This window comes from Lissotriton helveticus, chromosome 10 (genome assembly GCF_964261635.1).
Source record: "Lissotriton helveticus chromosome 10, aLisHel1.1, whole genome shotgun sequence".
In the NCBI taxonomy this organism is placed as follows: domain Eukaryota; kingdom Metazoa; phylum Chordata; class Amphibia; order Caudata; family Salamandridae; genus Lissotriton; species Lissotriton helveticus.
Window position 1 is genome coordinate 66,010,397 of NC_136071.1, and position 12,156 is coordinate 66,022,552.

The 12,156-nt window shown below is 43.3% G+C and overlaps 1 protein-coding gene across 1 annotated transcript in view; it reads left to right on the forward strand.

The window, feature by feature from the left end:
• The first annotated feature begins 1,014 nt into the window (after positions 1–1,014).
• Positions 1,015–12,156, forward strand: part of LOC144783923 (extracellular calcium-sensing receptor-like) — a 96,699-nt gene continuing 85,557 nt past the window's right edge. Inside the window, exon 1 of the mRNA XM_078662658.1 lies at positions 1,015–1,238. Within this exon, the coding sequence (XP_078518784.1) occupies positions 1,015–1,238 (224 nt within the window). The remainder of the gene's footprint in view (positions 1,239–12,156) is intronic.

Genomic DNA, 12,156 nt, shown 5'->3' on the forward strand with positions numbered 1-12,156 from the left:
GCATACTTCCAGACAGAGTGACGCCCAACATGATTGTATAGCCTCCGACTTAGCTGCTTAAAGTATGAATGATGTCCATAGAAACCAAACCCTTGCTACAAGCACCACCGCCTTTTGTACGCACATTACCAGGCAGCGCACACCGGAAAACCGTACTAGTGGCAGCACTACAAGTGATACTGTCCAATATCTGACCTGTGGGACTGAACCATTAAAAAAAAAATAGTCCATAAATAGCTAAAAGAACCTACGGTGTAAGAAAACTGTAATTGGCGGGTGCTCCTGGTTTAAAAACAGAAGCGATGTATTGGGAGCACTGGCCAATAAGGAGCAGCGATTGAGTTGTCAGCCAATGGCAAGCAGCAACTGTAATTTCACTCCTGTGGAGTGATTACAGCAGGTCTTGCAGCCAGCGCATGCGTGCTGATTGTCGACCTGAAAAATGAAATTCATGAGAGAGGGGCTATAAAGTGATGAGGGGCACTGTTGGAGGGTGGTAGTAAGGGAATCTAAGGAGATGGTCATGAGGAAGTCAGGAGGCACCAAAAATATTTACGCGCCTGGCACCAGCAGCGCTAAAGCCAGTCCTGATTGTGAGACCCGAAAATGTAAAATTATTACAACTCTTGTGCAGCTCAAATCCAAATGTTACATTGTAATTGCCAAATATATCATATATATCTTGCCTTTTCTTACATACCGCATCCCAGTGGTTTAGGAGAAATGGACAGGAAGCCAGAATAAGAACATTGATATCCATCTCTTAAAGTAATTGTCTTTGTCAACATTCCCCATGTATATACCTTCTCAGGGATAACATGCACCCTAAGTAGAAATTGAGTTGCATAAGGGGTTTAGCTGGAACTACTACCCACTGCTCCATGGGCATGCTGAAGTATTTGATCCTCTGTGCCAGTATTGTGAATAAACAACAAATAAAAGTGAACCGATAGGCATCCTCTGTCTGTTTCCATTTCTAGCTCAGTGCTGCTGCAGAATTACAAACAACCCAACATGGCACTGATTTCCCTGGTCCTGCTTCTTCACTGGTGGACAGATAAGTCTTCGGCTATAGACACCCTTGTACCACGCTGTGCTCTTCCCAGCCTCAACATGGAGGCGTACTCCATGGATGGTGATGTAATCTTTGGGGGGATCGCACCCTTTCATGTGGAGAGCTTTTTCCCAGCTTCCAATTTACGGTTCCAGGACATCCCAGCTCCCAGATTCTGCCAAAGGTATTTCATTAATTTCTTTTGATGTTGCATCCCTGATAAAATGTGTATCATCCTATTTCTAGTCCTGGAGTGATGCAGAACGTAAGTCAAAAATACAAATGAGATATACCATAACATATTAGAATACCAATCCAAAATCACATTTACCATATTAAGCAACAAGACCTTGAGGGTTGACTGATTTGAACAACAATAAATACCAAAACTGAAGAATCGATAAGAAAAGAACAGGCTTCAGGCTCTCTCTCAAATCAAGCTAGAAAGAGGCTGTGTCAAGGACCAGCACATCCTCACTCCATAATCTCCACACAAACTTTGATTGTCACTAATTCAAGCCTTTCAGATACAAAATTATGAATTCTTGTTGTGAGTCTTTCGACAACAGCAGACAACAAATGATTTAACCTTAGTGAACATAAGCTGCACTGCGCACAGTGTGTGTAAGAAACTGCCTGAAATGGTAATTTCAGCCACTAAATTGATACATGCTTTTATTATGAAAGCGAGAGAGGGAGACTAATGATTGTCTTCCTTTTAACTGTTTGCATTCCCTTGACCGATCATTTGTTTGTGGAGCGAGAAGAAATGGACTGCCATTTTTCATGTGCATTTTTCTGACTGCCATTTTTGGTCTCCATCTGGTCTATCTGTGCATCCAATGCTCTGAACCCCATGCCCTATGCCCTACAAAAATATGGCAAAGGCACAGACACACAACAGGTGAGCCGCTGCTATATCAAAGGTGTGCCAAAGGCAAACCTGTCTGTGCCTGTCCATGCCCATATGGGACTAAGAGCCTTGTCCCCATCCCAAATTTTTAAAACACCTTTAAAATACACTCCGGGAGAGCTCTTTACATGGGTCCAAGTAGTGCACCTCTGTGCAACATATGTTTACCCAATGGGATATCTCTGAGGTGTGTTTGCACTGCAGTTTTAAATTTACTCCTCGACCGGCTGATCCTGCACCCAATGATGGCAAAAAAACAAAGGGGAAGTTAGTAACGAAATTTTGCTTTTTGAGTCTTACCTACTGATGACCATAAGCCTGATATTTGTAACTTTTTAATTAATGTTATGCTCAATGCGAAACATAGTTGACAGAGAGCTCCTTCCCTGATATTGTGTCTACTATTCCAGCAGGACTTAGTCTTGTGGGATCACACAGATGGAATATGCCATTGCTTTCAGCAAGAGGTACACAAGCTATACGTTCCCACTTTTTGTTTCTGGACTTGAGGGTATCTTTATCTCCTTCTGTGTCTCTAGCAACTTCCAGCTCTCTGCTTCTCTGGTTTATCTTCCACTCGGGCCGAAGCCAGCTGCTGCGTAAATCTACCAGATTTACTTGAAAGATGCCAACTTTACCCCTTTGCCTTACCTTAATTTTCATTTTGAAGAATCTAGCTGCTCTATGACCTGTAATTGTATTAAAGATTTGGCGTGCTTCAACTTCCTTAGTGAAGCTCTTTCCTACACATACAGGGGCCGATTACAATGTCGGTCAGAAAGCATTCTGACCAACTCAGTTGCGGAAACGTTTCCGAACTAATCGGCTTCTGGGAGTTTGACCGACCGATTAGGATGTTTCTGAACACAGTTCTGTCGGACTCCCATTGACTTCAATGGGAGCCTGTGTTCAGACCAACAGCACAGGTTCCCATTGAAGAAAGGGGTGAGTTGGGAAAATCGTGCACCCTGTGGCGGGCACCCCATGGTGCCTGCCATACGTTCATGTTTAGAAAGAGTGGACCCACGGGCCCCATTCGGAATGATCCGGGTGAAGGGGAGACTGCTAAGTGGCCCCCAATGTCACAGTACGACAGCCAATCTATGTGGGAACAACCTATTCGGAAAGGCAGTCCAAATCAGACATCGTAATACGTCGGTCGGAAACGCGGTACGTAGGCCTGTATAAGTTGACCCCGAATGACTCAGTTCCCCTGAATGCTGTTTGGAACTGAGTCAGAAAGTCCGGACAGGTTTCCGACTTTCATAATTGGTTAGTTGGAAGGCCTGCTAAATCGGTCGAAAAGACAGGTTACGGGTGAATCGAATGCCATTCTGAGCTTTTCGGACACAAATCGTAATCAGCCCCATAGCTGGACACACATTGGATCATTTTTTTTCAATGTGTCTACTCTTGTTGGTAATCCCCCCGCATCCCTGGGCTAGACAAATCATTTTGCACACCACTGGCTGCCCTTTGGTCTGATGATTCCACCTACCCACCTATCCATCTTCAGAGCATCCCTTCTCGACAATGGTCCACACTGGATTCTGAAACCTTCTGTAACTTACTTCAAACCTCCAACCCATGTTCAGAGATTAGGTGGGGTGCTAGAAAAAAAGGTGAATACTGTGATCAATGCAGCAGTGGATCCACCTATTCCGATGCCATGTTCATTCAAAGGCAAGCGCAACTTCCCAAAGTAGTGGTTTAACTCCCATTTATTAACCAAAAAACTTAAATGTATGGAATGCACCTGGTAGAAACATTACGTTCCTGATGGCAGAACCACATACAAAGTAGTGTCAAAAGAATATCAGAGGGCTATTAGGAAGGCCCGGCTGAAGTATTATGGTGGAAATAGTAAGAATTCACACAATTGTTCCAAAGGTTTTTTTCAATAGTGAAGTCTCTGTTGGAGGGTTGTGTGTAACACTTCCTGTCCCCCCTTTTGTGACTAAAAGTTTGATGATTTTGCCGACTTCTTCCTTAAAAAATTGGGGAAATGTATTCCAATTTTCTAATGATGTCTGGGGAGGATAGCCCAATTCCCAACTGGCCCACCTTGCCCTTAAAGGTCGTTGTTATGCCCACCTATAAGATGTTTGATAAAAGTCAATTTGAGCAACATTTCTACTCATTAATTCTGGATCTCCATATGATCTGAAAATTCCAGAATAGCATGTCAATAAACAACTTTCTGCGTATTTGGAATCCAACAGTCTCCTCTATCTAAATAAATCAGATTTACGCATAGCCCAAATTACAGAGTTTGCGCTTCTTGAAGTCACAGAACAACTCTAATGCATTCTGGGTAAGGGTTGTACTGCGATTCTCATCCTACTAGATTAGAGTATTGTGTTTGATACTGTGGCCTACCCAATGTTTCCTATGAGACACCGGTGCTGTGGCATAACCATGAAGGCCCTTAGATGTTTTTCCTCTCTTTTTTAGATAAATGACCCAATCAGGTCACCTCCAAATCAGCCAACACGTGTTTTGCTCTATTGATCATCTTCAAGATGTACTTAATTTAGCAATCCAAATACTTGATGAAAATTGCACCACTTTATCCTGGTAGCCGCTTGATTGTTTTCAAAACCAGATTTTTCATCTCGATACATCCACAGGATTAAAATTAATGAACTAAGGGGCATATGTAGGTTTTGAGATTCTCAAATAGCAATTTTTAAGGAATCACTATTTGAGAATTGCAAAATGGAATGTAGTTAAAAATTCGCAATATTTTTGCAAATCTCTAAAATTCCTTAATTGCGATTAGCAAATTGCGAATCATAATTAAGGAATGAGTGTCCCATTCATTCCTATGGGCCAAGAGGCCCATAGGAATGAATGGGGATACATTCTCAAATTGCAATTTTCTATGAGAAAATCGCAATATGAGAATCGCAATTCCAACGGTGCCAGGGTGTCCAAAGGACACCTGTTGCACCCCTGGAATGTGCCTGTAAGTACATGTAGCGCACATACATGCCCTAAGGGCATGTCTGTGCGCCAAATTGTACTTAGAATTTTTTTAAAAAAAATGCATTTTAACAGGAAATCGCAAAATACCATCTACTTGAAGTAGGTGGTATTTTGCGATTCCTTAAGCCAAAATCGCAATTTTAAAGGCATCCCTACATAGCATTTAAGGAATCGCAAAATTCCGATTCCTTAAATGCTTGAGCAAAATAAGGAATTGCAATTTTTGCGATTCCTTATTTTGCTAAGTGACACCTACATAGCAAAAGGCCATTTGCGATTGGCAAACGCCAGATTTCAGCAAATTCCGGCGTTTGCGAATCACAAACGCCTACCTACATATGCCCCTAAGTAGCCTTCACAATCTTCCCTCATTAATAGTGATGGGTGCATTTCTGGCACTGAAAGCCATATGGGGGATTTTCTCAACTTTTCTGCATCAACTCACTCAATATAGTCCCACTGTCGTGCAGGGCTCAGCCTGGCCCGCTAGTGCAAGGGGTTCGCCCTTCTGTGCACGAAGTCCTCAGACCCAAAGGAAAAAGTTGGCACGGAAACTGGAATTGCAAAACATAGAATTTATTACACTTCATGAAGAGGTGCTAAAGTTCGGACAGTACCCTTCGGCACTATGAGAAGTAGCACAAAGGGCTACTGGACACATGGTTTATTTATACCCACACAGGGGCTTAAGGAAAGGCGGTACAAAGCATAAGCGCACATTTTATGACCATACATGGTAATATCGAGAAGCAAAATCGATCAGTGGGAGGAGTTAACAATCGCGGGGTCTCGGCTAACACATTCCAATCTAGGGCTAACCATTAGCAGATGTGGACCCTAACGGTCAGCGGCAAAATACAGAGATGCTGTTATTAGACTGTTGCCGGGTAGATTTAAAGGCCATGAGCAGAAAGGTAGGACAACGCACATGGTCGACACGGGGCGGCATGTAGCAAACAAAATGGCTGCCATAGATTCAAAATGTATGCCGCTAAAATGTCAAGATAATGGCCAAAACTCAAATGTCTTTCGCTAACGCTCAACACAATCGCCGTTATAATACAACAGATGACCCTTTTAGCGTTAGCTAAAGACATATGCTCTTTTAGGATAATCTGTGCATTCATCTCGTATATTTATGCACATTATATTGGTTACTTCTTTGTCCACTAGCTGTTGTGCTTTTACGGCATTTCGTTAGGACGGTATGCAGGTAGTTATGCACATGGAACATAGCATCGGACCACAGTGTATACATATGCAACAGGTGAAAATCAATGCAATTGCAACACACAGGATAGTTAATAGTTTCCAACCCCAAGCAGAAATCAAAGCCCAAAACCATCCCGCAAATGTCTAGGTACCATTCTTCTCATGAATATCAGAAGCTATTTTATGCAGTTTAAGAATTGCTTCATAGACAGAAGGCGAATTATCGGGGATGTACACACAACAACTACTTCCGATCACTTTACAGGCTCCTGCCCTATCTGCTAACATTACATCTAGAACCATTCGGTTCTGAAGAGTTACAATTCTAGCAATTTGTAGTTCCTCAGTAATGTTACCAAGTGCTACAGCAGTTTCATTGGTGACAGCTTCCACTACTCTGGTTAATCATCGTATTTTCCTGCTGTTTAAAGCAGCACCTACAAACGGGAACAGGCCTAAATTAAAATCAACATATTGCTGCAGACTAGTATCTGTCTGATCAATGTCATCAATCCGAATCGTTCGTTTATACCGGTTCATAGAAATATTCTTAAACAGTTTGAAATCTCGGTGATAAGAGGCAGGTGCAAGAAAAACAGGAGGTAATAGAAAAGATACATAACAAATGCCAGACCACCCTACAGGCAATCTATGATAACCATGACTTCCACATACTAGATATGTGTTATGTGAAGCCAAAAATGTACTATTGTTTATTCCATCTATATTTAATATAACAACACATTCGCTCGTCCCTACTGGAATTCGTCCAGTACTTTGCACACACAAATTCGCCTTAGTTCGTGTTACAGTAATCACAGATTCATTACTCGTAGTAGAGTCTCTCGTATGGGTGAAAACATAAGGTGTAGAAGCATTGTCCGGTCGATATTCTTCCCACTCCCATGTAGTTTCATTCGCTTGAGGATAACCATGTTCATCTTGATAACACTCTTTATTCAAGCGGAAAAGAAGTCCACCTACAGTAGGTTTTCTGTTCGAAAAGAGGAGAGTGTACCGAGCTCGACAAGAACCATTATGCGAAAAAGGGAGTGGAATAAATGGCGTTCCACCTTTCTTCTGATGAGCTGGAAGCATACCACAAATCCAGCAGTTTGTAGTATTTGTGGCATCATGAGTATGGTGCAGCATCTGAACATGGTAGGGAAGAGTGAAATGCTGATGCTCCTCCGGGATTGGAGTGGTAGGAACCATAAGGAATTTCCGAGCAGGGCTTGCTATTTCGATCGACCAGGTGATTACTGCAATAATCATTAGAACAACAAAAACACTCAATGCTCCCAAAATCTTTCTCTTAGTAGTATTCATAGTCTCAAAAGTCTTCTTCAAACTAAAAAACAAAAAAAATTAAAATAGTCAATGAACTCTTTACTCTGGGCAGACGTTGGTTTCTTCGCCACAGACCAAGACAGGTGTCACTACACTACGCAGGGCTGATCCCCCTCCCTTGTCATATCGGCTATCCGTTTCCACTACCCAGAGCGGTTGCTCAACCAGTCTCGCAACAAAAAGGAATATCAAATCGTTTTCTTCGATCTCGGATCATAACGTGCTGCTCCAGAAGTCGTCTGGTCCGGGAAGAACTCCGCAGATCCGTCAGGTGATACAGCAGGGCCTTTCTCCGTAGCTAGAATATCTCAATGGTCGGTCAACGCAGCAGGTTCCACCAAGGTCGGCAATACCTTGCGACAATGGATGCTGTGGATCCAGTTCTTCTTGTTGGTGACTCTGACAGCGCTTCTCGTGGCAGTGAGAACCTGCTCTGGTCCACGCCACCTTGGTTTCAAGCTGCTTGACCTCTCAAAGACTTTCAACATCACAAAGTCGCCGGGACGGAGTCCATGGCCCTCACCTTGGGATTTATCGGGGAGCGCTTCTCGAACCTGTTGATTAATGGAAACCAAGCTGTCAGTTAATTGTGCCAAATAGTCATTGATTAAATCACAAGGTACATCATACACAGAACTTGGTTTCGGAAATCCCCAGACGTTCATCGGCCGCACAAACACCACCTCGTACGGAGTAAGACCCGTCCTAGAATGTGGTATCGATCTAATGGACAATAATGCCAACGGCAACGCATCTGGCCATGTCAACTTCGTGGAGGCTTGAATTTTCACAATCTTGAGCTTGAGAGTGCCATTATGCGGATTGTGGATGGAACACAGCATGAAACTTTTGCTTGATGCCTAATCCTTTCAGGACATACTTGATAACTTCCCCGACAAAATGAGGTCCGTTATCACTCCATAAAAGTCTGCAAACACCAAACCTCGGGAAGAACTCCTTCAGTAGCACCTTAGCAGTAGTAATAGCAGTATTATCTTTCGTAGGGTATGCCTCAATCCATTTACTGAAGGCACAAACCACCACTAGGACATACTTCAAATTATTACATCGCTCAAGTTGAATGTAGTCCATTTGTAGGACTTCAAAAGGTGCGGTTGGTGTAACAAACCCTCCAGATGGAACTCGTGTCCCTTTCTCCGGGATTATATTGTAAGCAAATCAAGCAGGACTGTACTATTCTCTTAGCTGTGTTGGCAATCTCAGGATGCTCCCAAACTTGCGTAAGCATTTTCGTCATTGCAAGAGCTCCAATATGTGCCACGCCATGTGCCATCTGAACCATAGGTTGCACAAAAGCTATAGGCAGCTTCCATTGATCCATTTGCTTCTTTCTCCAACAACCTTCATCATCTAACTCTCCTTCTTTAGACCATTGTTCACGCTCTTTATCAGAAGCTGTCTTCTGTATCTCTCGCACTTCCTGCCTAGCATCGTGCCATCATTCAGCTTGCGACTTCACTACATACATAGAAGTGGTATTTCTCTGCATGGCAGTCTCGCGTGCTATACGATCTACAAAAGCATTTCCTTGACCAATCTTATCTGTAACTTTCTTATGTGCACTACACTTCACTATAGCAATTTTCTTCGGCAATGTCAATGCAGTCAGGAGATTATGCACTAAATCTCTATGCATTATCTGCATTCCATGAGATGTAAGAAAGCCTCTTTCCTTCCAGAGTAGGCCAAAATTGTGCGCTACTCCAAAAGCATAGCGGCTATCTGTGTAAATGTTAACACACAAACCAGCGCTGAGTTCACATGCTCGTGTCAATGCTATCAACTCAGCTGCTTGAGCTGATTTCTGTGGTATGCGAGCTGTCTCCACTATTGTCTCAAGCGTGGTGATTGCATATGCGGCTGAGGTCGTACCATCTGGTAATTTCAAACAAGACCCATCAACCCACAATTCACCATCTACATCTGAAAGGGGCGTATCCTGTAAATCAATGCGACCCTTTGTCTGTTCTTCAGTCAGAAAAATACAATCATGCGTTTCTTGTGACTGAGGCTGAGTCACCGGATATGGCAACAGTGTAGCTGGGTTCAAAGTTGCACATTTCTTCAATGTAATGTGGGGGGCTAACAGTGTCAATTCATATCCTGTAAGACGAGCGCTGGTCAAGTGCTGCGTCTTTGTCTGATTCAAAAGGGCATCAACAGCATCTGGTACTAACACTAACAATTTGTGTGACAAAACTATTCCTTCACTCTGTCGAATAGATACCGCTGTTGCTGCAACTGAACGAAAGCATCCAGGTAGTGCTCTAGCAACAGGATCAAGAACTGCAGAAAAGTATGCACACGGGCGCTGCTTATCGCCGTGTAACTGAACCAACATTGACAATGCACATCCATCTTTCTCGTGCACGTAAAGTGTGAAAATCTTTGTGTAATCTGGTGTGCCTAACACTGGTGCTGAACAAAGAGCTTGTCGTAACTGTCGAAAAGCACTTTCTCATTCGTCTGTCCATGGAAGGGGTACTGGGGTATCTTTCGTCAAAAGTGCTAACAAGGGCTTGACAATGTGTGAAAATCCCAAAATCCACTGTCTACAAAAGGAGATAAGACTAAAAAATGCACGTACTCCTTTCTGTGTGGTAGGAACTGGCGTGTCTAAAATTGCTTGTTTACGATCTGATGTCAATGCACGTCCCACCTTTGGTCTACAATATTGCAGCTTTTTCCGAGAGACTTTGTGATGATGGGAGGCAAGAAAGGAAAGCAAGGACAGAGTGCATTTTTCACACTGTTCTGGGGTGTCGGCCGCCAACAAGATGTCATAGACATATTGTATGAGGGCCACACCGTCGGTCAATATAAAAGAATCAAGTTCCCTTTTCAATGCTTGGCTGTAAATACTCGGACTTTCAGTGTAGCCTTGAGGAACTCTACAGAATCGATACGATCGATTATTCAAAGGGAAGCCGAACAAATATCGGCTATCAGAATGAATAGGGATCGAGAAGAAAGCCTTCTTCAAATCGATTACAGTAAATGTGGTAGCAGTCGGAGGGACTAAAGTAAGAAGTGTGGTAAATGTCTGAAACCACAGGGTATTGTGGTATCACTATCTTATTCACCTCCCTCAAATCAATAATGAACCTGTAAATTCGCGTATCTGAGTCTCTCTTCAAAATCGGAAGAACCGGGCTGTTGCAAACATTGTATGGGACTTCCTCGACAACCCCAACTTGTATTAAATCATGTACAAGTGAGAGGAGAGGAGAGGAGTGCTTCCTCTCCCTCCTGTGAAATGCGATATTGTGGCAAACGAGGTAACACAGCTCCCTCCTTGACACTAATCTGGATCGGAGGGATAACCATCTGACCCACATCAGTGTCTGAGGTAGCCCATAAAGATGCAGGAAGTGAAGCTAATGCAGCATCTTCTTTAATCTATCAGATTCGATGTAATTATCATTCAGAATGACACGCACCCCTTCAGGAAAACATCGTATTGTAGCTCTAAAACGTTTAAACATATCAAGGCCAAAAATATTATCTGAAGTTTTCGGGGAAAGCAAAAACGGACATGGAACATCAAATTTATCAACAGAAAATAACAGTGACGGGGACAATGGGCTAAGGGAAGGTGTTCCATCGAAACCTATCGAAGTAATAGTTGTGCCAGACAGGGGAGCCCTCGGAACCAATTGTTTAGACAAAGCGCTACGTGTAGCTCCTGTATCAACCAGAAACCGATCAGTAGAGCCCAAAACATGTGCTGTAACATAAGGACCCGTCTGATCTACTGGAACTTCAACTGATTCCTTACCCCATCCTAGGCAATCCTATGCATGAGCAGAATCGTACAAATCAGGCTGAACCTAATCAGACATTTGATATTGATTTCGCCTATCGAATGTGTTCTGTCTCTGCTGTGGGCGTGCATTCATGTCGGATCGGGCACGATCGTTCATATTCCCTCGGTTCCCCGAGGCACCAGGACCAGTTCTCCCTTGCCCTCGGGCCCTAGCATCCAGATGGGAGCGTAACACTGGGCAATTACGTGCCCAATGGCCAAATTGCCTACAATATGCACATTGATTCGAGGCCACATCAAAACGACCATAGGGAGTATTGGGGGGTGGTCGTCCACCTCTATCATAATTTCTATCAGGGCCCCTATCATATCCTCTAGAAGGCGGACCATACACTTGGGCCAACATAACTTTCGTTTTCAACTCTTTTGATTTCTTGTCCTCGGTCCCCTTCGCCTCCGTCTCCTGGCGCTCATAATACTGAGCAATCGTCAAAACAGAGGCCGGAGAAGACGTAGTCCAAGAACTTTCGCTAGCTTTTAAGCGGCTTGCTATGCCAGGTAACAAATTGGAAACATATTTGTCGACAAACAAATGTCTGCCGGTATCATCAGTAAGGGACTGACCACTAAAATCATGAAAAGCTTCCTCAAAACGAGTAAAGAAGTCAGAAACCGATTCATCTGTATTTTGCTTACAAGACGCTAAAACAGTCCAATCAATCTTTTTAGGGGGAATAACCGTTTTAAGTTTAGTTAAAATAGCTGCAGGAAGATCTAATATTAGCTTGTGCGGTTTTTGGGCGGGCTCTCTATCCGCATCTATGCGCTCTATCTCTTTCCATTCGGCGCCGA